The following is a 24,925-nucleotide window of genomic DNA, read 5'->3' as shown; positions in this document are numbered from 1 at the left end:
GAGAGTTGTGATACAACAACACAGACGTTAATGCTATTTCATTTGTATAATTTTATTTATTCAAACAAGCATGTGACTCTAATATACAGAGATTACTACTTTCACAGGAAGATTGTACATTCACTATATACACTTTTGTTGTCTACGTTAGTTATCTACCATACTGTCACTGAATCTAGCTGGAGTGACTGGTTGAGTAACCAAGGTTAATAAACAAAATGGACCAGTCGTGCTACAATGCAAGGCTATGTTCTCCTGTGTTAATGGTTCAAGTGACAACGCTAACTTCATTTGTTGTTGCGGATTCTCAAATAAATCTTTAGTGCAACAACTGGAAATAGATCAGCATGGACATACCTTTCTGAATATACCATGTGACATATCGGACACCTGGGCTGGTTGTCCTTCATTCTAATATTCATAGCATATATTATATTGCAAGTCGTCCAATAATGTGATGTGGTAAAGTACATGCCGTACCCCCGTGTCGGCCGCCGTGGTACTCTAGTTCTGGAGGCTGACAACCATTCTGTCGCCTGCGTACAGATGTTACCAAAACTCGTAGTCTGAGGCATAGAATTGTATCACCCTTGGTCGAACTCTGAAAACATGACAGAAACCATGCAGACAACGACTGTGTCGAGAGAAAGAGTCGGTACCCAGACAAGCGTGTATGTTAAGCATATGTTCATATGCAGACATTTATTCACATCCTCAAGAACATCACTTACCGGACATCCATTGACTTGGACTTGGTGCGACGGAACTCTCCCTCGAAGCTGATGGTGCGCTCAAGTTCATCTCTCTTCTCAGTCTGAGCCTGAGTTTCTGTTGTCTCAGGCTCGAGTACACGAAATCTGTATCCTGTAACATAGTGCTCCTCAATATGCTCTGCGTGGAACTGAAACACGCATCACAACATCCGGTCACAACACTACCAACAAATGGGATACTAGACTGGGGATATCGACGGAATAACAATCAGCGGACTTGGGTAATGTTATGTATTATTATGTACGATTGTTTTTGAATAATTGGCAGTTGGGAGAGAGCACATAACCAACTACATTGTATACTATTAATTGAAATGATATACGCCTTTACTCCAAAACGCGCAGACCACCTCCCTGGTCTGGTGGACAGAGCGCTTGCCCTGAGAATGGAATGTCGGGGGTTTGATCCCCGGCCGTGTCATACCAAAAGATCCCGTCTGTGTTGGTCAACTCAGCACGTCACTGTGTATGTTCTGGAAATGATACAGCCTCTCTATGTCGGCTTTGGACCCTGTCTGTGTTGGTCAACTCAGCACGTCACTGTGTATGTTCTGGAACTGATACAGCCTCTCTATGTCGGCTTTGGACCCTGTCTGTGTCGGTCAAATCACCACGTTACTGTGTATGTTCTAGAACTGATACAGCCTCTCTATGTCGGCTTTGGACCCTGTCTGTGTCGGTCAAATCACCACGTTACTGTGTATGTTCTAGAACTAATACAGCCTCTCTATGTCGGCTTTGGAAACTGTCTGTGTCGGTCAACTCACCACGTCACTGTGTATGTTCTAGAACTGATACAACCACACTTTAAGTAGGCTATTGACCCTGTCTGTGTCGGTCAACTCAGCACGTTACTGTGTATGTTCTAGAACTGATACATCCTCTCTATGTAGGCTTTGGACCCTGTCTGTGTCCGTCAACTAAGCACGTTACTGTGTATGTTCTAGAACTGATACATCCTCTCTATGTCGGCTTTGGACCCTGTCTGTTTCCGTCAACTCAGCACGTTACTGTGTATGTTCTAGAACTGATACAGCCTCTCTATGTCGGCTTTGGAAACTGTCTGTGTCGGTCAACTCAGCACTGAGCTGTGTATGTTCTGGAACTGATACAACCACTCTATGTCGGCTTTGGACCCTGTCTGTGTCGGTCAACTCAGCACGTTACTGTGTATGTTCTGGAACTGATACAACAACTCTATGTCGGCTTTGGAAACTGTCTGTGTCGGTCAACTCAGCACTGAGCTGTGTATGTTCTGGAACTGATACAACAACTCTATGTAGGCTTTGGACCCTGTCTGTGTCGGTCAACTCAGCACGTTACTGTGTATGTTCTGGAACTGATACAACAACTTTATGTCGGCTTTGAACCCTGTCTGTGTCGGTCAAATCACCACGTTACTGTGTATGTTCTAGAACTGATACATCCTCTCTATGTCGGCTTTGGACCCTGTCTGTGTCCGTCAACTAAGCACGTTACTGTGTATGTTCTAGAACTGATACAACCACTCTATGTCGGCTTTGAACCCTGTCTGTGTCGGTCAACTCAGCACGTTACTGTGTATGTTCTAGAACTAATACAGCCTCTCTATGTCGGCTTTGGAAACTGTCTGTGTCCGTCAACTCAGCACTGAGCTGTGTATGTTCTGGAACTGATACAACAACTCTATATCGGCTTTGGACCCTGTCTGTGTCGGTCAACTCAGCACGTTACTGTGTATGTTCTGGAACTGATACAACAACTTTATGTCGGCTTTGGAAACTGTCTGTGTCGGTCAACTCAGCACTGAGCTGTGTATGTTCTGGAACTGATACAACAACTCTATGTCGGCTTTGGACCCTGTCTGTGTCCGTCAACTCAGCACGTTACTGTGTATGTTCTGGAACTGATACAACAACTCTATGTCGGCTTTGGAAACTGTCTGTGTCGGTCAACTCAGCACGTTACTGTGTATGTTCTAGAACTGATACAGCCTCTCTATGTCGGCTTTGGACCCTGTCTGTGTCCGTCAACTCAGCACGTTACTGTGTATGTTCTAGAACTGATACATCCTCTCTATGTCGGCTTTGGAAACTGTCTGTGTCGGTCAACTCAGCACTGAGCTGTGTATGTTCTGGAACTGATACAACAACTCTATGTCGGCTTTGGACCCTGTCTGTGTCGGTCAGCTCAGCACGTTACTGTGTATGTCCTGGAACTAATACATCCTCTCCATGTCGGCTTTGAACCCTGTTTGTGTCGGTCAACTCAGCACGTCGCTGTTCATGTTCTGGAACTGATACAGCCACACTTTAAGTAGGCTTTTGACCCCGTCTGTGTCGGTCAACTCACCACGTTACTGTTCATGTTCTGGAAATGATACAGCCACTTTAAGTAGGCTATTGACCCCGTCTGTGTCTCCAGCAGCACGTTAATCCCGGCGCCTTGCTGACCCATCTGTAGCTTGTCCTGTCCGGCCACCTTGTGGAAGCCAGCTAACATTCCATTGATGCCGGTATACGTGCCGGAAAACTTCACCCAACCTGGAGCAACAGTTCGTGTGTCACACTTGTGGAATACACTCTCGAGTGTAGAACACATCTCAGCTAAACCTGTCTCAATATTCCTGCTTCAACAATGGACCCGCTTAACTGATACGTCATGATAATAGCTTTTCTCCAAGTGATCTTGGTATGAATTGGTGACATCATTGAGTGAATGGAATCAAGAATGTTTTGAATGGGTTCAAATTGCATCCTTCACATATGTGTCTTGGTGTGTCATGAAGGTTTCACAAACATCATAAAAATATATGCTCTTAACTTTAGATTTTCTTAACACATTAACAAACTGAGCCATTGCTGCAGTACGTAAGATATAGTCTGGATAAGTCTTCCCAAATGATTCCCACTAATTCAAAGTTACCTTCCGAGTGGGCGTTTTTGTCTACATCTTCACCAGCGCTGCCATAGAACAGAGGAAACACATTCTGAAAACCGTTTATTACCGTAACAATAATATAAAATAAATGTATAAAGTGATATAAGATGCTGCCTTCAACTGACATCGACTGATTACAAACTCGTAAACTCGCCCAACCTAAAAATGAAGAGCATATAGCGCGAAATGAAAAATAAGATACTAACATTTAGACGCAGCTTCCCCGTTGGGCATAATAACAATTTTGATGATCTTAACAAAAACAAACGAGAACATAACATACTTTTATCTTTTGAATTTGAGGAAAGTACAATTTGGGTGCTCCAGTTTGTCCTTACCAGACATCCCTGTGTGGTCTTTGAGCAGGCAGATACTCCCCCTCTGCGTGGAACTCACGTTTCTTGGAGGCTAGACTCTTCGCCATACCCACTACAACAGAACATCTGGTCCATGCAGGATGGTTATATACTTCATCATTTATATAAGGGTAACGCTATTTGTCAGGGTATCGCTTGCCCCCTACGTCCTCGAGATTCTGCAAATGACAATGCCCTGAAAATATTGTTACCGTAATTTTACCGTAATAGATAGCATTGGTCATTATCATGATAAATATCCCTAAAGTGAGTCAAAGGAAACAAACAGCAACAGCGTATGATAAGAAGCTGCATTACAAGCGATGGAGCGACAGGTGTGGACTTAATTACCAACGTCACACGTGGCGCACACGGCTGACTTCGTTTTATCTGATTTGATAAGAAGGCGTTGTTTTCATTCATTAATAATAACGAGACGTTTTAAATTGACACTTTATTAAACCTTTCAAGATCGTTGGATGTCTGTGTCATCAGTGCCCCCTTTGAAGTTATTTTGTGGCATTGTTTCCGAAAGTGTTTGTTTTGGAGAGAACGTACATGGCTGCACGATCAGATCACTCAAAGTGAACAGTCCCAAACCAGATCATACAGGAACTCCACGGAAGTGTCCTGTCTTCTGATTTGGTGTTCTAAAACATGACCAATAACATTCTGTGTTGATCTCTAGCTGTAACCGTTGTGTGTAGATCACAGTGGTCTTTTCCTATTCTGTTGGTGACCTTTTCCTTCGTTTGAAGCTGTCACTGACACGATATGGGACTCGAATGTTTTAGGGTCGTTTCAGTTTATCTGAACGTCTTTGATGAGTACTCTGATTCTCTTTTCCAAAATGGTACGGACAACATGTAGAATCAGCTGACAGCTGAAGGAACTTTACACTTAAATACATCTTTAACAATCTACGGAAAGATACTATGGACTACCTATTGAATACATCATCTGCCTCCAAACACAAGTACGTTAGTGCATTACTTAAACTGAAGGTGACTTTTTGAATTTGACGGATATTTAATACAAAGAATGCATACACATTCTAATATTATTTTCTGTAAATACGGTATATATCAGTTTCAGTCTGTATGGCACGTACTCACCATGGTAACGAAATGTCTTCAGCCAGCGATTGTCATCCGTTTTCATCAGCAAGTCCGACCAGAATCCATAGCCAAGGGCACAACCGGCATATCCTATTAGGGGACCAGGGTATTCATGCACACTAATAATATTCATATAGTGTTTCTTCCCTACAAATGCAAAGACAAATGAAATGTCAATGACCTGCACATGTCAAAAGATCTGTTTTACTTACGGGTTGGGTCACTCTTGACACAAGGAACCATTCTTCTCAGCAGTATATGGTAGCCGTTTGTATACAGGTGGATAAAGCTGTGAGGAAGGACCTCAGTCAATCTTACCTCGGACAGCCACGAGTGCCCCTGTCTCCAGGTCCGTGCATCCATGACACGACATAGAGATTCCGTTACCCGTGCCTGAAATGGATAGAATATCATGTGATTAGCATCGTTAGGAAGGTAAAGTCTTGTTAACACATCTGCAGGACAAGAAGAAACACACGCGTATTTCTCGCATTTGCAGTTCAACTCTGAACTTATATTATCAGTATGTGTACTGTTGTCCTATTATCTTCGAGATGTTGCATTAACATGCATACTGACCTGTAGGTAGAGTACCAAGTGCTATTGGCAAAGGCTTGAGTTCTGCATTTGGGTCATCAAGGTCTATCCCCTCGTTATAGCGAGGTATTAACGTATGCAGCACCTCCTGGAACAACCCATCTCCCCCGGACACAATCAACCTGTGTGACAGTGTGAAGAGATGGAACAGTCGTACGCATAGAAGCAGTAACAGTGTGGAGAGATGGGACAGTCGCAGACATAGAAGCAGTATCAGTGTGAAGAAATGGAACAGTCGCGGACATAGAAGCAGTAACATTGTGAAGAGATGGAACAGTCGTACGCATAGAAGCAGCAACAGTATGGAGAGATGGAACAGTCGTACGCATAGAAGCAGCAACAGTATGGAGAGATGGAACAGTCGTACGCATAGAAGCAGCAACAGTGTGGAGAGATGGAACAGTCGTACGCCTAGAAGCAGTATCAGTGTGAAGAGATGGAACAGTCGCAGACATAGAAACAGTAACAGTAGGGAGAGATGGAACCGTCGCAGACATAGAAGCAGCAACAGTGTGGAGAGATGGAACAGTCGCAGACATAGAAGCAGTAACAGTATGGAGAGATGGAACAGTCGCAGACATAGAAGCAGTAACAGTATGGAGAGATGGAACAGTCGCAGACATAGAAGCAGTAACAGTATGGAGAGATGGAACAGTCGCAGACATAGAAGCAGTAACAGTATGGAGAGATGGAACAGTCGCAGACATAGAAGCAGTAACAGTATGGAGAGATGGAACAGTCGCAGACATAGAAGCAGTAACAGTATGGAGAGATGGAACAGTCGCAGACATAGAAACAGTAACAGTAGGGAGAGATGGAACCGTCGCAGACATAGAAGCAGTATCAGTGTGGAGAGATGGAACAGTCGCAGACATAGAAGCAGTAACAGTATGGAGAGATGGAACAGTCGCAGACATAGAAGCAGTAACAGTATGGAGAGATGGAACAGTCGCAGACAAAGAAGCAGTAACAGTATGGAGAGATGGAACAGTCGCAGACATAGAAGCAGTAACAGTATGGAGAGATGGAACAGTCGCAGACATAGAAGCAGCAACAGTATGGAGAGATGGAACAATCACAGACATAGAAGCAGTAACAGTGTGGAGAGATGGAACAATCACAGACATAGAAGCAGTAACAGTGTGAAGAAATGGAAAGGTCGCAAACATAGAAGCAGTAACATTGTGGAGAGATGGAACAGTCGTAGGCAGATGTAGTAACATTGTGGGGAGATGGAACAATCACAGACATAGAAGCAGTAACAGTGTGAAGAAATGGAACAGTCACAGACACAGAAGCAGTAACAGTGTGAAGAGATGAAACAGTCGAAGGCACAGAGGCAGTAACAGTGTGGTGAAAGGGAACAGTCGTAGGCACAGAAGCAGTAACAGTGTGGAGAGGTGGAACATTCGGGTAGAGATGGAACAGTCGTAGCCAATAAGCAGCAAAAGTGTGGAGAGATGGAACAGTCGTAGTCCAGAAGCAGTAACAGTGTGAAGAGATTGGAACATTCGTAGGCACAGAAGCAGTAACAGTGTGGAGAGATAGAACAGTCATAGGCACAGAAGCAGTAACAGTGTGGAGAGATAGAACAGTCGGAGGCGCTGAAGCAGAAACAGTGTGGAGAGGTGGAACAGTCGTAGGCAGATGTAGTAACAGTGTGAAGAGATGGAACAGTCGTAGGCACAGAGTCAGTAACAGTGTTGAGAGATGGAACAGTGGTAGGCACAGACGCAGTAACAGTGTTGAGAGATGAAACAGTGGTAGGCACAGAAGCAGTAACAGTTTGGAGAGATGGAACAGTCGTAGGCACTGAAGCAGTAACAGTGTGGAGAGATGGAACAGTCGTAGGCACTGAAGCAGTAACAGTATAGAGAGATGGAACAGTCGTAGGCACTGAAGCAGTAACAGTGTGGAGAGATGGAACAGTGGTAGGCACAAAAGCAGTTACAGTGTGGAAAGATGGAACAGTCGTAGGCACAAATGCAGTAACAGTGTGGAGAGATGGAACAGTCGTAGGCACTGAAGCAGTAACAGTGTGGAGAGATGGAACAGTCGTAGGCACTGAAGCAGTAACAGTGTGGAGAGATGGAACAGTGGTAGTCACTGAAGCAGTAACAGTGTGGAGAGATGGAACAGTCGTAGGCACAGAAGCAGTTACAGTGTGGAAAGATGGAACAGTCGTAGGCACAGACGCAGTAACAGTGTGGAGAGATGGAACAGTCGTAGGCACTGAAGCAGTAACAGTGTGGAGAGATGGAACAGTGATAGGCACAGAAGCAGTATGCATGTAACATGACGTTCCTTATTTGGTTATAGACATTATCACGCCTACACATTATTTTGCAATAAGTAAGTCACATATCATCTCGTCCAAAGAAAAAGCAACAAACATAGTTTACTTGGATTCTTCCCACCATTTTAAATCCAAAGCCATGTCAAACTTACCCGTCCACAGTGGAGAAGTCATACGTTTTGGCTATTTCTTCTGCATGACGGAATCTTTCTGTGACTGCATTTGATATAACATGTTTTTGATAAGCTGTATATCGACAAACATTTTATTAAAAAATCAGTTGGTCATTTCGGGTTCCAAGTTGCAACTTTCGATACCTGTTCACTACTCATACTTTGAACTTGAAAGACGAAAGGGGACATTTGAAACTACAGACTACCCTGAATGTGTGTACTGATATGTATCAGTATGAACAGATGATTGACATATACACCATGTGTAGGTAATTCAAAAAATATATATACCGTGTAATATACAATGATAGAAATATATACTATGTGTAGCATACACTGAACGAATTTATAAATGTAATGAATAAATTCAATGAGAGAGTTGACATGATCCACACATATACTACATTGTATATGTACAAGGGCTGGTTGAAAAGTGCTAAGCCTAAGTGGGATATCTCAATCCGATTGAAACAAACTTTTGCCACCAACAAGTACAATCATTTAATGAATCATTGACATAAGAACTGAAACTGTAGTGTTATTATTGTCTTTGTACCAGACCATCTTGTAAACCTACCCATTGAAATCACCAGAAATGGACAAAACTGGCTATAGGGCAGTCATCAAGTACCTGCAACTGAAAGGGCTAACTCCAACACAGATAAATGCTGACATGGTCTCCACTTTGGGGGATGATGCCCCTTCCTTTTCCACTGTAACGAAGTGGGCTGCGGAATTCAAGCGTGACAGAGAGAGCCTTGACGATGACCCGCGTCCAGGAAGGCCTTCAACAGCAACCATTCCGGAAAACATTACCCGGGTGCATGACATGGTGATGGCTGATCAACGATTGACCACTCGACATATTGCCAGTGGTGTGGGCATCTCTCATGAGAGGGTTGAGCACATTATCACCAACGAGTTGGGAATGACAAAAGTTTCTGCAAGATGGGTGCCAAAGCTCTTGACAGCGGATCAGAAACGTGTCAGATTCCTGACGTCCCGTGACAATTTATGTCGTTTTGAAGCAGATCCCGATGATTTTTTGGCCCGATTTGTAACCAGGGATGAGACCTGTATTCATCACTTTCAACCAGAAACCAAAATGCAGTCTTAACAATGAAAGCATCCGGAATCACCCAAAAGCCAGGTCGGTTCCTTCTGCTGGAAAGGTGATGGCTTCAGTCTTTTGGGTTTCCAGGGGTATTCTGCTGATTGACTATCTTGAAAAAGGCTAGACTATCAATGGAAGATATTATGCTGACCTACTGAGACAGTTGCGTGAAGCTATCAAAGGTAAGCCACGGGGAATGTTCACTAAAGGAGTTCTGTTCCACCAAGACAATGCTCCTGTTCACAAATCGGTGGTTGCCATGTCAGCGATCCATGATTGTGGCTTCGAACTCATTGGCCACCCCCCTTATGCACCCGATTTGGCCCCGTCAGACTTCCACCTGTTTCACAAAATGAAAAAGGAACTAGCCGGTAGCCATTTTCCTCGTAATGATGACGTCATTTCCGCTGTGAATGACTTTTTTAGGGTGGCTGAAGAAAATTTCTTCTTGACCGGCATCCAGGCCTTGCAGCATCGCTGGCAACTGTGTGTAAACCTGGAAGGGGACTATGTGGATAAATAAATGAAAACCATCGACTTGATGCGGGTCTTTCACAGTTAGGCTTAGAACTTTTCAGCCAGCCCTCGTACTTGATATGAGGTGGCACGGGTGGCCCAGTCGTCTAAGGCGCCGCGATTCGCTGTGCAGAGTTGCGTCCCTTGGGCATCCCGGTTTGCCCCGATTATGTTTCTAGGTTTGTCAGCACCATACCCGTGCTCGTGGGTTTCACCGAAGTGGTAAACGTCTGAGACCTGCATCACTTCGGGCTTTCCTCCCATATTAAGCTGACACGCCGCGATATAACTGGAATACTGTTAAAAACAGCGTTAAGCCCAACTCACTCACTCACTACATGACATGATGTATTACTAAAGGCGGCGTAAAACCCAACTCACTCACTCACTCACTTGACATGATGCGCATGGTTACCATATAGAGTTGACATAATCCACACATATACCTTGTGTATATGATCAACATGCATGTGGTCAAAAAATCAATATTTGATCAATCACAATATCAATACGATATATGTGATTCACATATATACCATATTGAAAGTAACACCTACTTATAAGCTTCGCGTCAATCCCCGCCAGTGCAAACAGTGGTCCTACAATAGTCTCGTACAGCTTGGCTCCTTTCTTCTGTCCCCCGATTGGGTTGACCAGAGTCAGCAGACATTTAGGGCGACCTGAGAGAATAAGAAATGTAGCCTGACATGTTTTAGAAAAATACAAATAAAGTCAGCGGTTCAAGAAATACAATTTGTTTCTCTGAAAGTAGTAACCAAACATTTTCAGAACATGTCAAGAGTTTCCAACCTCCTAAGAACAAATTGAAGCCATTCCATCTGTTGTCCCGCCTGTATTCACCATGTCCAGTTTTATCACCTACACTGTCTAGCCATTCCGGCTGTTGTCCCGCCCGTATTCACCATGTCCAGTTTTATCAGACACACTGTCTCGCCATTCCATCTGTTGTCCCGCCCGTACTCACCATGTCCATTCTTATCAGCTACACTGTCTAGCCATTCCGTCTGTTGTCCCGCCCGTACTCACCATGTCCATTCTTATCAGCTACACTGTCTAGCCATTCCGTCTGTTGTCCCGCCCGTACTCACCATGTCCATTCTTATCAGCTACACTGTCTAGCCATTCCGTCTGTTGTCCCGCCTGTACTCACCATGTCCAGTTTTATCAGACACACTGTCTAGCCATTCCGTCTGTTGTCCCGCCTGTACTCACCATGTCCATTCTTATCAGCTACACTCTCTAGCCATTCCGTCTGTTGTCCCGCCCGTACTCACCATGTCCAGTTTTATCAGACACACTGTCTAGCCATTCCGTCTATTGTCCCGTCTGTACTCACCATGTCACCAGTTTTATCAGCTACACTGTCTAGCCATTCCGTCTGTTGTCCCGCCCGTACTCACCATGTCCAGTTTTATCAGACACACTGTCTAGCCATTCCGGCTGTTGTCCCGCCTGTACTCGCCATGTCCATTCTTATCAGCTACACTGTCTAGCCATTCCGTCTGTTGTCCCGCCTGTACTCACCATGTCCAGTTTTATCAGACACACTGTCTAGCCATTCCGTCTGTTGTCCCGCCTGTACTCACCATGTCCATTCTTATCAGCTACACTGTCTAGCCATTCCGTCTGTTGTCCCGCCCGTACTCACCATGTCCAGTTTTATCAGACACACTGTCTAGCCATTCCGTCTATTGTCCCGTCTGTACTCACCATGTCACCAGTTTTATCAGCTACACTGTCTAGCCATTCCGTCTGTTGTCCCGCCCGTACTCACCATGTCCAGTTTTATCAGACACACTGTCTAGCCATTCCGGCTGTTGTCCCGCCTGTACTCGCCATGTCCATTCTTATCAACTACACTGTCTAGCCATTCCGGCTGTTGTCCCGCCTGTACTCACCATGTCCAGTTTTATCAGCTACACTGTCTAGCCATTCCGTCTGTTGTCCCGCCTGTACTCACCATGTCCAGTTTTATCAGACACACTGTCTAGCCATTCCGTCTGTTGTCCCGGCTGTACTCACCATGTCCAGTTTTATCAGCTACACTGTCTAGCCATTCCGTCTGTTTTCCCGCCTGCACTCACCATGTCCAGTTTTATCAGCTACACAAACTATCCATTCCTTCTGTTGTCCCGCATGTCCTATAAACGTAACGTGTTTGTGTCTGAGGATGTTGTTCTCCTGATGTTCGATGTAGTGCAGGGTGAACCTGTCCTCCTGTGGCGCCACCCCCACCCTCGCCTTCACGCCTGGCCCCCGGGACACCCCGCCCAGGTAGGCAGTGATCACGTCATCCCATTCGACACGACTGTCTAAAATATAAAAAGTACCATAAAAGTTTCTCTGTTTGCAAAGCTTAGATAATAAAAAACACATGTATTTTACCTGCTAATTTCAGGTGATGTTTACTATTTGCGAATATAGGAATTAATGTACCAATTGAGGGTCCATTGTTATGTTATGTCTGGTACACAGGTTTTATCTTGCCGACAATAACAAGGCGAAGCGCTAGGTGTCACACTGACCCGGCTGTTGAGAAACCTGCAGTTTGATAACAAAATTACAATTCCCCGAAAAGAGAAAGATTGTCTCACCTGTAGTTTGACCTTGACCTCTCCAGGTGAGACCCGAGTCGATCAGCTCAAGTCGGACAGTTTTTCCCGACAGGGTAAATTCCCCCGCCAGCCGTACCCCGAGGGGTATCTCTTTGGTGTCTGTACCGACAACAGAGATGTTCGCTTCAGTGTCCACAGAGGCCATGTTGAACTGATCACTGCAAATGTCAGTGAAATAATTTCTACTATTTGATAGTTTCCTTCCGGTTGAATTCCGTTCTATATCTTGACCGGCCGACACGGTTAGTGTTATAGCGGGGTCCTCTCAGCTGAAGAACAGGGAGGGTGTTGATTTTTCCAGGAGCGTGGGCTTAATGGCGACGGTGGCAGTCACGAGCAGGCTAGTCATATCAGGTTTTTATACCATTTGTTGTGATAATCGTCATGTAGACACATCGAGACACATTTACATTTTGCAAGCACTCAGCGTCCTGTCCCGCGATCGTGACTGACCTAGAAAGGGGTACAACTAGATAAGAGACGACGGGTTTTATGCGGGTATATACATCGACCGACCTGTGACTCACACACTACCAGTGTGTGAATGGTTCAATGTTTCATGTGCAAAACACGCATTTGTGGTTACTACAATTATTGTTTTTAATGTAATCCTATTGCTTGAATGCGATTCGGTCAAAGTGTGTCGTGGGAGACAATCTACAGTTGGTTCTCTCAAACGCATGTGTAATCTGTATCCTTAAAACAGCGAACATAATATGCAGTTGTTTTTCTGCGGTAAACGATTTCCATTTATATACAACGCATACATCAAAACACACACACGCACACACACATACTCTCTCTCTCTCTCTCTCTCACACACACACACACACACACACACACACACACACACACACTGGTTACAGTTAATGGCTACCTGTCGGTAGAAAGTGGGGTGAAAGTATTTCTCGAGCAAAGCCATAATCCTTCACGTAGAGACATGGGCATGAAAGACAGTATGGCCGTAACACTTATTCAGTAAATAATCTCCTTTTGTCCCGCTGTGATATAACTGAACCAGTTGTTGACTGCGATTTGAAATGCCCATTGAGCACCACTTAACCTTACTTGGAAAACAAAGTACAACATAAACATATATAAATATATATAGATAAAATATAGTTTATTGCAAAAACATTAACTGACGAGCAAAAGAAAAGTAACCAACACAAAGACTGAAATCAGCACATGATGATAAACTAAATTAAGGAAACTTCTTAACAATTAACAATGTAGGTATGAAGTTTTAATACCAGGTGACAACAAACGCACTGTAAAGATGGTTTCGCGACTGAAGATAGTTATTGGCGCATGTTGAATGGAACGCAACTGACTGAGATGACTTCATCTGAGTCACAATCGGGGTTGTAGTTTTTGCTTCATCGTTAAATCAAAGATAGAGATAGAGTAATTAATTAAAATGTATCTATACGCCTCGATAAATAACAGATAAGTTCCCCTTAGACTTGATATTTCCCATACTACACAAGGGCATTGCGTTATGCCTTCTGAAACTGACCTGGATCATCACAGAGACTTCTTTGATAGGCATTTAGAAGTTAGAGTACTAAGTAAGGATAAGAATTTATGGATAAACAACTTCTTTATTACAATTAAGAGCGACGTTTCGGTGTAGGTTCTAACATCGTTATCAAGCAAGTGATATTTACAGAATCAATATTTGGGAGATTTAACGAACGCTTCAACCTCTGGCTATTTCGCACTACAGAGTGTGGTTGGCAAGTATATATACAAGTAGGAGGCAATGTTAATACAGTAGAATAGATATTGTTAGACTCGAGTAGAAAAGCCTGTTATGTATACACAAGGGTAGTGATGACAATCATCGGTGAGGTCAGTGACATAAACAAAGGATGAAGCCAGTAATATAAACAACGGAATTATGGCTGATTGGAGTATTTGATGAGTTGATGGAACGCCGGGGGTATGTACGAGGGCTGGCTGAAAAGTTCTAAGCCTAACTGTGAAAGACCCGTACCAAGTCGATGGTTTTCATTTATTTCTCCACATAGTCCCCTTCCAGGTTTACACACTTTTGCCAGCGATGCTGCAAGGCCTGGATGCCGGTCAAGAAGAAATTTTCTTCAGCCACCCTAAAAAAGTCATTCACAGCGGAAATGACGTCATCATTACGAGGAAAATGGCTACCGGCTAGTTCCTTTTTCATTTTGGGAAACAGGTGGAAGTCTGACGGGGCCAAATCGGGTGCATAAGGGGGATGGCCAATGAGTTCGAAGCCACAATCATGGATCGCTGACATGGCAACCACCGATTTGTGAACAGGAGCATTGTCTTGGTGGAACAGGACTCCTTTAGTGAACATTCCCCGTGGCTTACCTTTGATAGCTTCACGCAACTGTCTCAGTAGGTCAGCATAATATCTTCCATTGATAGTCTGGCCTTTTTCAAGATAGTCAATCAGCAGAATACCCCTGGAAACCCAACAGACTGAAGCCATCACCTTTCCAGCAGAAGGAACCGACCTGGCTTTTGGGGGGGTTGGTGATTCCGGATGCTTTCATTGTTAAGACTGCATTTTGGTTTCTGGTTGAAAGTGATGAATACAGGTCTCATCCATGGTTACAAATCGGGCCAAAAAATCATCGGGATCTGCTTCAAAACGACATAAATTGTCACGGGACGTCAGGAATCTGACACGTTTCTGATCCGCTGTCAAGAGCTTTGGCACCCATCTTGCAGAAACTTTTGTCATTCCCAACTCGTTGGTGATAATGTGCTCAACCCTCTCATGAGAGATGCCCACACCACTGGCAATATGTCGAGTGGTCAATCGTTGATCAGCCATCACCATGTCATGCACCCGGGTAATGTTTTCCGGAATGGTTGCTGTTGAAGGCCTTCCTGGACGCGGGTCATCGTCAAGGCTCTCTCTGTCACGCTTGAATTCCGCAGCCCACTTCGTTACAGTGGAAAAGGAAGGGGCATCATCCCCCAAAGTGGAGACCATGTCAGCATGTATCTGTGTTGGAGTTAGCCCTTTCAGTTGCAGGTACTTGATGATTGCCCTATAGCCAGTTTTGTCCATTTCTGGTGATTTCAATGGGTAGGTTTACAAGATGGTCTGGTACAAAGACAATAATAACACTACAGTTTCAGTTCTTATGTCTATGATTCATTAAATGATTGTACTTGTTGGTGGCAAAAGTTTGTTTCAATCGGATTGAGATATCCCACTCAGGCTTAGAACTTTTCAACCAGCCCTTGTACATATACAATGTAGTATATGTGTGGATCATGTCAACTCTCTCATTGAATTTATTCATTACATTTATAAATTCGTTAAGTGTATGCTACACATAGTATATATTTCTATCATTGTATATTACACGGTATATATATTTTTGTCTTTGAGGTTGGTGTTGAGGGCTGTGACTCTCTCCCACTGAATGCTGTGGCTTGGGTTGTCACGGATGTGGTCTGGTAGTGCTGATTTAGAGTCATATTTGGAGACTGAACATTGATGTTCCTTTATTCGGGTTTTGAGGGGCCTAGATGTTTCTCCTATGTAAGCTTGTCCACAATTGCATGGGATGTGGTACACTGCTCCTGATGGTTCTAGCTTGTGGCTCGATGATGGTTTCCATGTGACTTTAATTGTTCTGAATGGTATGACCTCTCTTGAAAATTACATCAATGTTGGCCTGTTTCTTTAAGAGTCTCTGGATTTTGTGGCTAACTGTAGGGGAGGCTGATTACAAAGGGCGCAGACTGTTGACAGGGGGATTTCCGAGATTTCTTGGTGATGTTCTGTATCGTCTGTTGTACTAGTTGCTCAGGATAGAGGTTATACTGTGTAAATACTTGTTTCTGCTGGTTTAGTTCAGTAGTTAGATGTTGCTTCGTGGAACAGATGTTTTGAGCTCGTCTTGCTAGGGTTGAAACAATTCCTTTCTTGACTTGAGGTGGATGGTTGGAGGCATAGTGTATGTATTGATCTGTGTGGGTAGGTTTCCGATACACAGTGGTCTGGAGTTTGCCGTTACTATCTTTCTGTACGAGTACATCAAGGAAGGGGAGCTGTCGATTGGTTTCTTCCTCCATGGTGAACTGCATTCGTGCCTTGTGTGTACATAATAGGCTTCTCTACTCCAGCATAACAATATCTACTCTACTGTAACAAACATTGCCTCCTACTTGTACATATACTTGCCAACCACACTCTGTAAGATGGGCGAGTACATTTACCCCACACTGGTGATGTTAACGGATGAATGTGTGTATGTGTGCGTGTGTGCGCGTGCGCGCGTGCGCGTGCGTGTATGAGGGTTGTTTGATAAATTTTGAGCCTCAAGCAATTGTGTGATAGTGAAATCTTTTGTTATGGACATAATGTCACAGGGTGAGATCAACAAAACCTTGAATCAGTTGTTCAAGGTATTTCACTGTCACAAGTGACCAATTAACACAGTAAATCTTGCACATTGTGGTAAAAGCACGAACTTTAGCACACATTTGAACCATCTCATCATATTAGAATGTAGATACAGTGCCTTGAAGTCTGGTGTATTGTGCAACAGGAGTGTCATCCGACGTTCAAGTTCTGGTTCATGGTCCTTGAACTACAACTCACCATGCTTGTGTTTGTGTGATCTACTCGTACTGGCAACTTCCATCTGTATGTCGATTCTCTGACCAAGCTTGTTTTCTCTCTTGATCACTACCACTATGCACGATGGATATTAGTCCACCTCCGTAAAAGCTGCACCCCAATATCTATGCTCAGTTCTTGAATGGACTGTTCACAGCGAACAAGACAACTCATGCTTACTCAGGAATTGCTATTGATCAATCACATGAGCAGAATCATGCTGTGGTAAAAGATGATGGTGGAGCTGTTTGGCTGACTGAGAGTCCAGCTACTCTCCAGAGACGGATGGTCAGTGGACCTGAGATGGCACGTCTCATCAATGTCTTTGAAGTTTCATTTGATGATGCACAGAAGACACTTGACGTGCTTGAAAGGCTTGGATGTGAACAATATACTACATTTGTGAAAGAGCGGCTTGTAGTAAGGTCAAAATCTATAGACGACCCAATAAATAATAATAATAATAATAATAATAATAATAATAATAATAATAATAATGATAATAATGATGATAATAATAATAATAATAATAATAATAATAATAATAAAAGGAGCAGGTATGCCCACCATCCCTTTCAGACAAACTCAGGCTTGGCACTAAATCTGACATAGTTTAATGCCTGGAAGATGTTTTGCTGAAGCAAGATGAGATAAATACAGGTACAAAGGTTGTGGTGATAGATGGGCCAGCAATAGTTCACATGTTGAAGCTAGGTTCAACAAAGACTTTCAAAGAGTATTCTCAGGATGTCTTTCTACCATACCAAGTGCCAACGAATAGATATTGTTTGGGATGAATATAGGTCAAACTCTTTGAAAGAATAAACACAAGCTAAGACAGGTAAAGGAGGGCGCCGTCGAGTACAGCCAAACAATCCAATCTAAAAAACTGAGGAGACTTTTTTGGAGACTACTTGAAACATGCTGACAATAAGAAGAAACATTCGTGTTTCTCAGCACAGAAGCCATCACTATCCAAACCGACAAGCAAGTCATTAGCACACTGCACGAGGATGTTGTCTGTCAACTGCCTAGAACAACAGAAGGACTAGCGCCTTGCACACACGAGGAAGCAGACAGACGAATTATGGTCCATGTCACTGATGCCGCTAAACAGCACAAGATTCTCATCCGTACAGTGGACAGTGATGCTGTTGTGCTTGCCGTACAGCTAAAAATGCTACTTACTGCTTTGTGGATGGCCTTTGGAACAGGCAAACGCTTCCGACTGATTCCGGCACATGACATCGCTTTAGCAGTTAGACCAGACAAAAGTCTCGCACTTCCCATGTCACTTTGCCTTGACAGGATGTGACACTGTGTCCTGCATCGCCGAAATGGGAAAGAAAGAAGCGTGGGACATATGTACCATGAGGTCACTAATGAGTTTGCTGCACTAATGAACCAGCCACAACTGACAGATGTCGTCAGGTCTATGGACACTGTAGAGAGAGCTTTTGTTCTACAAATGACAAAACCAGCTTGAAGTGTCATGTGAACGAGTCAAGAGTGGATCTCTTTGCACACAAAGGAAGAGATGTGAACAACATTCCACCAACACAATCTGCCCTTCTACACCACGTGAGAAGAGTAGCTTACTAGACTGGCATTGTTGGAGTCAGGCTCTTAGACCAGTGGTTGACATACCACGACCAGAAGGATGGGGTTGGACAAGAACTGATGGAGGAACATGGGAAGTCATGTGGAGCAGCCTCCCACAGGCCAGCACAGTGTGCAGAGAACTACTGCGATGTGGCTGCACAAAAGGTTGTGAGCAAACTGCAAGTGCGTGAAAGCAGCATTAAGCTGTACTGCACTGTGCAAGAGTGATGGATGTTGATGGTATATGTATGTGTAACCAATAAACTGCAATGGAAAACTTTTTCGTCTTGAGATATGAGTATTAGGTATTTTTAACCCTTAACAGCGGAGGCAATTTAACAAACACTCCCAATATGCTTATCTTGGATGGGTTATACTTCTTCAGTGACCGATAGGAGAGTCGCCCGCCATACGTGTTGATGCCATATTATTAGGAATATTTCCAATTATCAAGGGTTAACACACTCAACGAGGTTTTCAACTTACTTGGAGATAAAACATTATTTACACACCAATATTATGGCTCCAGCTATTTTAGTTGCAAAGAATAGCCGCCAAGGTCGCATGAGGTCAAGTCAACGATGGCACTATATCTAAATATAGCTGTATTGGTATTATGTATATTGATGCCAAATTTCATGCTTTTACCACAAAGTGCACGAATTTTGAATAATATGGCATAATCCGCTGGACTATTTGGAAGATACAATGCTGAAGATAAGGTGACGATAAGGGCCTTGAATATACACATTACTCTTTATACAGACACATGATGGCGTTCTTAAAAAATTAGGAAGACATTTTTTGGTGATAAATCTCTCTCTATCTGTCTCTCTATCTCTATCTATCACAAATTATTTTGCTGGCTGACTTTTGCTGATGTCATTAATGATGTTCTTCTGCAATATGTTGTTCATGTTTTCTTACAGATCCATCCACTCTCGCATGTCTGTTGATCTTGAAGCGATGGATCTTTGTGAGCTTACAGGGATGACATCATACATAGGTCCAGGCACAACATGAAATGCCCCTTTCGTCGTCAGAAACCTGGAATGTAATTTGGACTTTACACATCTCTATTACTTAGGAATATTTACGAAAATAATACACGAACACAACAATGCCTCTCAACATAATGTCTCGTACTTCTGTCAAACAAGAGATGTCATGTGCGTCTGCGTGTGTGTGTGTGTGTGTGTGTTTGTGTGTGTGTGTGTGTGTGTGTGTGTGTGTCTCCGTCTATGAGTGGCGCATGACTTCTGTCAAACAAGAGATGTCATGTTTGTGTGTGTATGTGTGTGTGTGTATGTGTGTGTGTGTGTGTGTGTGTGTGTGTGTGTGTGTGTGTGTGTGTGTGTGTGTGTGTGTGTGTGTGTGTGTGTGTGTGTGTCCGTCTATGAGAACAATCATTGCTCGGTGCTGCAGTATATGTCAATACTTTACAATCACTGTTCGGTCCTGCAGTATATGTCAATACTTTACAATCATTGCTCGGTGCTGCAGTATATGTCAATACTGTACAATCACTGTTCGGTGCTGCAGTATATGCCAATACTTTACAATCATTGTTCGGTGCTGCAGTATATGTCAATACTGTACAATCACTGTTCGGTGCTGCAGTATATGCCAATACTTTACAATCATTGCTCGGTGCTGCAGTATATGTCAATACTGTACAATCACTGTTCGGTGCTGCAGTATATGTCAATACTTTACAATCATTGCTCGGTGCTGCAGTATATGTCAATACTGTACAATCACTGTTCGGTGCTGCAGTATATGCCAATACTTTACAATCACTGTTCGGTGCTGCAGTATATGTCAATACTGTACAATCACTGTTCGGTGCTGCAGTATATGCCAATACTTTACAATCATTGCTCGGTGCTGCAGTATATGTCAATACTGTACAATCACTGTTCGGTGCTGCAGTATATGTCAATACTATACACTCATTGTTCGGTGCTGCAGTATATGTCAATACTGTACAATCATTGTTCGGTGCTGCAGTATATGTCAATACTGTACAATCATTGTTCGGTCCTGCAGTATATGTCAATACTGTACAATCATTGTTCGGTGCTGCAGTATATGTCAATACTATACAATCATTGTTCGGTGCTGCAGTATATGTCAATACTGTACAATCATTGTTCGGTGCTGCAGTATATGTCAATACTGTACAATCATTGTTCGATGCTGCAGTATATGTCAATACTGTACAATCATTGTTCGGTGCTGCAGTATATGTCAATACTGTACAATCATTGTTCGGTGCTGCAGTATATGTCAATACTGTACAATCATTGTTCGGTGCTGCAGTATATGTCAATACTGTACAATCATTGTTCGGTCCTGCAGTATATGTCAATACTTTACAATAATTGTTCGGTGCTGCAGTATATGTCAATACTGTACAATCATTGTTCGGTGCTGCAGTATATGTCAATACTGTACAATCATTGTTCGGTGCTGCAGTATATGTCAATACTGTACAATCATTGTTCGGTCCTGCAGTATATGTCAATACTGTACAATCATTGTTCGGTGCTGCAGTATATGTCAATACTGTACAATCATTGTTCGGTGCTGCAGTATATGTCAATACTATACAATCATTGTTCGGTGCTGCAGTATATGTCAATACTGTACAATCATTGTTCGGTGCTGCAGTATATGTCAATACTGTACAATCATTGTTCGATGCTGCAGTATATGTCAATACTGTACAATCATTGTTCGGTGCTGCAGTATATGTCAATACTGTACAATCATTGTTCGGTGCTGCAGTATATGTCAATACTGTACAATCATTGTTCGGTGCTGCAGTATATGTCAATACTATACAATCATTGTTCGGTGCTGCAGTATTTGTCAATACTTTACAATAATTGTTCGGTGCTGCAGTATATGTCAATACTGTACAATCATTGTTGGGTGCTGCAGTATATGTCAATACTTTACAATCATTGTTCGGTGCTGCAGTATATATCAATACTATACCATCATTGTTCGGTGCTGCAGTATATGCCAATACTGTACAATCACTGTTCGGTGCTGCAGTATATGTCAATACTTTACAATCATTTTTCGGTGCTGCAGTATATGTCAAACTGTACAATCATTGTTCGGTGCTGCAGTATATGTCAATACTATACAATCATTGTTTGGTGCTGCAGTATATGTCAATACTATACACTCATTGTTCGGTGCTGCAGTATATGTCAATACTATACAATCATTGTTCGGTGCTGCAGTATATGTCAATACTTTACAATCATTGTTCGGTGCTGCAGTATATGTCAATACTGTACAATCATTGTTGGGTGCTGCAGTATATGTCAATACTATACAATCATTGTTCGGTGCTTAAGGTCGTCAAGGCCTAGACTATACAATACTTACGAGTCACTTATTCACTGCATTCAGCGTGATAATGGTATCTAGGCAGTAGGCTTTGCACAAAAGAATTCTGTGACATTTCGCAGAATCCTGGAATAGAAAGGTTCTAGCACTAGCATTGGACACACGCCTTCCCATAGTGATGGAACAAGAACGTTTTCTAAAGATTCTGTCTTGAAGTTGCTACGAACATCCTGGTTATACCTTGAAACCCTGTATCGTCAGTTTTTATAGATCAAACATTTTCTTTTTTTGCCACAGAAACTGGACATCTGTGTCCCACTTCCTTGACACACCTTTGTTTATACAACTGGAGTACGGTATTTATCACCATACCTGACATCCATTGATAAGGTTTCCATGTGTCGGACCTCCTCGTCCAGAAAGACCAAATGCTGGTGTTGGTGTTCTCTTCTCATGTCCTCAGTGGGACTGCAAGCCTCGCCATGTGCCTCCCTGGCAGAGTCGGACGTCGTCAGACGGAACCTGAACGCCTTCACATAGTGCTCCTCGATATGATCAGCATTGCACTGCAGCACGTTCTGGAGACAAACTACCAACGATAGCAACAATACCTTTACACAGAACACGAGATAAGTCATTGTTAACATCTCCAATACCACTATGCATCGTATCTTTTGAATGTGAGTACCGTTCCTTCTTGGCAATGCAACTTACCAGGTCGCCTTCTCTTCTAGAAATGCCCAGCATCCATTTTAGGTAGGATATCTTGCTTGTCTGTTTCTCTAGATACATGTTCATACCAGCGCCATCCTGACGCCAGAGTAACCCCCCAGGCCTCCCCTCCCCCCTGTAGAATCCACCCGGGAAGCTGTTGATCCCAGTAAAGGTGCCAGAGAACTTGACCCAGCCTACAAAAGACACAAGACAAAACCACAACTGAATTTACACTGCCGCTCGTCCACAGCATAAGAACAACATATTTAGTTTTCACTGCAAATGTTTAGAATGATGAGAACATTGTTCTCCTAGACTGTGTTCGGATTCCACTGACATTACATCCATCGTGGAATGAGTGAAATTCACGGAATCATGGGTGTACACAAGGAAGTATCTAACGGTGGTTGGTATCTGAGGGTTTTCAGTATTGATCTCTAAACCAAGGTTATTGTAGTATTCACAGTTCAACCTCCTTGTAACCTGGGTTTCAGGATTCACCTTGCGGTTAGTGCTATTTATTATTTCAAACTCCACCCCCGCCTTAATAGTGCGAGAGTATTACATGTGCCCCACAACCTCACTCACACAAGTTTGAACAAGAATAATAATAATAATAATTCATTTATATAGTGCTGATATATATTATCACGGTCCATGATCACTGTGCACTCGATATTCATTCTCACCTGGGGAGTATGCAACCCAAGCTGCCTGTGAAACGCTAGAAGTTTAATGAACAGAGTCACTTGCCTAAGGTGACACCGCATGTGCTACAGTACCGAAGCCCTAGAAACTCTCGGGACTCAGGAAAAACGGTCACCCCTCCAAGGACTCTCCGCGCCCGACGTATCTTAACTTCGATTGACTTGCGACCCAGGAGAGATGGGATAATTTAAATTAAGTAATTGCACCGGTGACGATACAAAGAAACGGAAACTGATAACAGGTCTCATAATCCAGCTTTCTGCCTTATATTCACCTTCTGTGTCAGTGTTCCTCGCAATGTCTTCAGCAGCGCTGGTACAACAGAGTACACATTTAAGCTATTGATTAGGAACTGAACAGATGCATATCGGAGGAAAAATATAAATTTGAATAAATTAAAAGCACAAATGACGGGAAAATTTCTTTAAATTTTCAGTTTAATCGGTTATAATATATATGAAAGATCATTTTAAAAGAATGCGAAAACAGGTTTATTGGTACTCTCCGTTCCCCCGTGCCTGCCGCCTACCGGATGTGTTTGTCTGGTCGAGCAATGGGCAAGTATTCCCCCTCAACAGAGAACTCCCGCTTCCCCGAGAACAGAATTTGAAATGCACCCACTGAAATACAGAAGGTAACTGCAGTACTGAAGTAATAACGGCGAATAACGCATGCAATAAATTTTCGTGATGATTGATTGATGAATGATTGAGTTGTATTTTGCATTTGTTTCTTGTTTATTTTTAGAAAGAAGAAATTCCCAGAAATACAGGCGTTATTACGCTGTATATATGAGTTGCTAACGCCCACCTAGGTAACGGTATGTCTTGAGCCACCGATGGTCATCAGCGTTCCGGAACAGATCAGCCCAGAAACCATACCCTGAGGCAAACACTGCATATCCTACCAAAGGGCCGGGAGATCCGTGGATGCTGACAATGTTCTGACAGTGTTTCTCGCCTGAAAACGTCAAGCAAAGACTAGCAAAACCACAATAAATACAATAATAATATACTTATATTTATGTGATCGATAGTTCTTACTGGAGTAAGCGAGACACAAGCCGTCTCACCTCTAACAACCGCCAAAGTTGCAGTCTCCAGGTCCGTGCATCCGTGACACGCCATAGAGATTCCGTTACCCGTGCCTGAAGTAGAATAACACCATTTAGTCGCATTGCTTGTATATCCCACTCCATGCCGTTATTATATGTTTCATAATCAGTATATAAAGTACATATCAGGATACAGATGTCTCACTTTCCTACCTGTGGGCAGAGCGCCGAGTGTGATGGGTAGAGGTTTCAGTTCAACATCAGGGTCATTGAAGTTGACTCTTTTATTAAACCGGGGGATTAGTCCGTGGATGACCTCCTGCATCAACCCGTCCCCGCCGGACACGATGAGT

The 24,925-nt window shown here is 43.2% G+C and overlaps 2 protein-coding genes and 1 long non-coding RNA gene across 4 annotated transcripts in view; 1 reads left to right on the top strand and 2 right to left on the bottom strand.

Annotated features, from left to right (window-relative positions):
• Positions 1-63: 63 nt before the first annotated feature.
• LOC139478674 (uncharacterized) lies at positions 64-12,946 on the bottom strand. The gene is made up of 12 exons (XM_071261239.1): positions 12,478-12,946; positions 11,968-12,195; positions 10,420-10,542; positions 8,212-8,275; positions 5,746-5,885; positions 5,485-5,559; positions 5,164-5,313; positions 4,031-4,121; positions 3,678-3,715; positions 3,105-3,295; positions 732-901; positions 64-601 (listed from the first exon to the last, which is right to left on the bottom strand). The coding sequence occupies exons 1-12, from the start codon at positions 12,641-12,643 to the stop codon at positions 550-552; spliced, it is 1,488 nt and encodes a 495-aa protein (XP_071117340.1). The 5' UTR covers positions 12,644-12,946; the 3' UTR covers positions 64-549.
• On the top strand, positions 12,023-24,820 carry LOC139478675 (uncharacterized). 2 transcript variants are annotated; one of them, XR_011654322.1, is made up of 3 exons: positions 12,023-12,157; positions 19,660-19,784; positions 22,394-24,820. It is a non-coding gene; the product is annotated as an uncharacterized lncRNA (long non-coding RNA). The 2 variants fall into 2 exon arrangements; XR_011654321.1 differs by lacking the exon at positions 12,023-12,157 and adding an exon at positions 12,627-12,838.
• Positions 19,435-24,925, bottom strand: part of LOC139478673 (ceramide kinase-like) — a 36,345-nt gene continuing 30,854 nt past the window's right edge. Inside the window, exons 5-13 of the mRNA XM_071261238.1 lie at positions 24,786-24,925; positions 24,591-24,665; positions 24,329-24,478; positions 24,048-24,138; positions 23,793-23,830; positions 22,811-23,004; positions 22,469-22,674; positions 22,136-22,222; positions 19,435-19,777 (exon numbers count right to left, since the gene is read on the bottom strand). Of these exons, the coding sequence (XP_071117339.1) occupies positions 22,174-22,222; positions 22,469-22,674; positions 22,811-23,004; positions 23,793-23,830; positions 24,048-24,138; positions 24,329-24,478; positions 24,591-24,665; positions 24,786-24,925 (943 nt within the window). The 3' untranslated portion in view covers positions 19,435-19,777; positions 22,136-22,173. The remainder of the gene's footprint in view (positions 19,778-22,135; positions 22,223-22,468; positions 22,675-22,810; positions 23,005-23,792; positions 23,831-24,047; positions 24,139-24,328; positions 24,479-24,590; positions 24,666-24,785) is intronic.

The sequence above is a fragment of the Haliotis cracherodii genome, unplaced genomic scaffold (genome assembly GCF_022045235.1).
Source record: "Haliotis cracherodii isolate W230 unplaced genomic scaffold, xgHalCrac1.p SCAF_4, whole genome shotgun sequence".
Taxonomy (NCBI): Eukaryota; Metazoa; Mollusca; class Gastropoda; order Lepetellida; family Haliotidae; genus Haliotis; species Haliotis cracherodii.
The sequence above is the reverse complement of the archived record's forward strand: the minus strand, read 5'-3'. Positions and strand labels throughout refer to the sequence as shown.

What these genes read in the sequence shown, in the direction of transcription:
- LOC139478674 (XM_071261239.1), bottom strand. Translation starts at nt 12,643, where the DNA reads ATGGCCTCTGTGGACACTGAAGCGAACATCTCTGTTGTCGGTACAGAC. An exon ending in ACTTGGTACTCTACCTACAG is followed by an intron (nt 5,560 to 5,745) that starts GTCAGTATGCAT and finishes TATCCATTTCAG; the next exon opens with GCACGGGTAACGGAATCTCT. An exon ending in TCCAAGTCAATGGATGTCCG is followed by an intron (nt 602 to 731) that starts GTAAGTGATGTT and finishes TCATGTTTTCAG; the next exon opens with AGTTCGACCAAGGGTGATAC.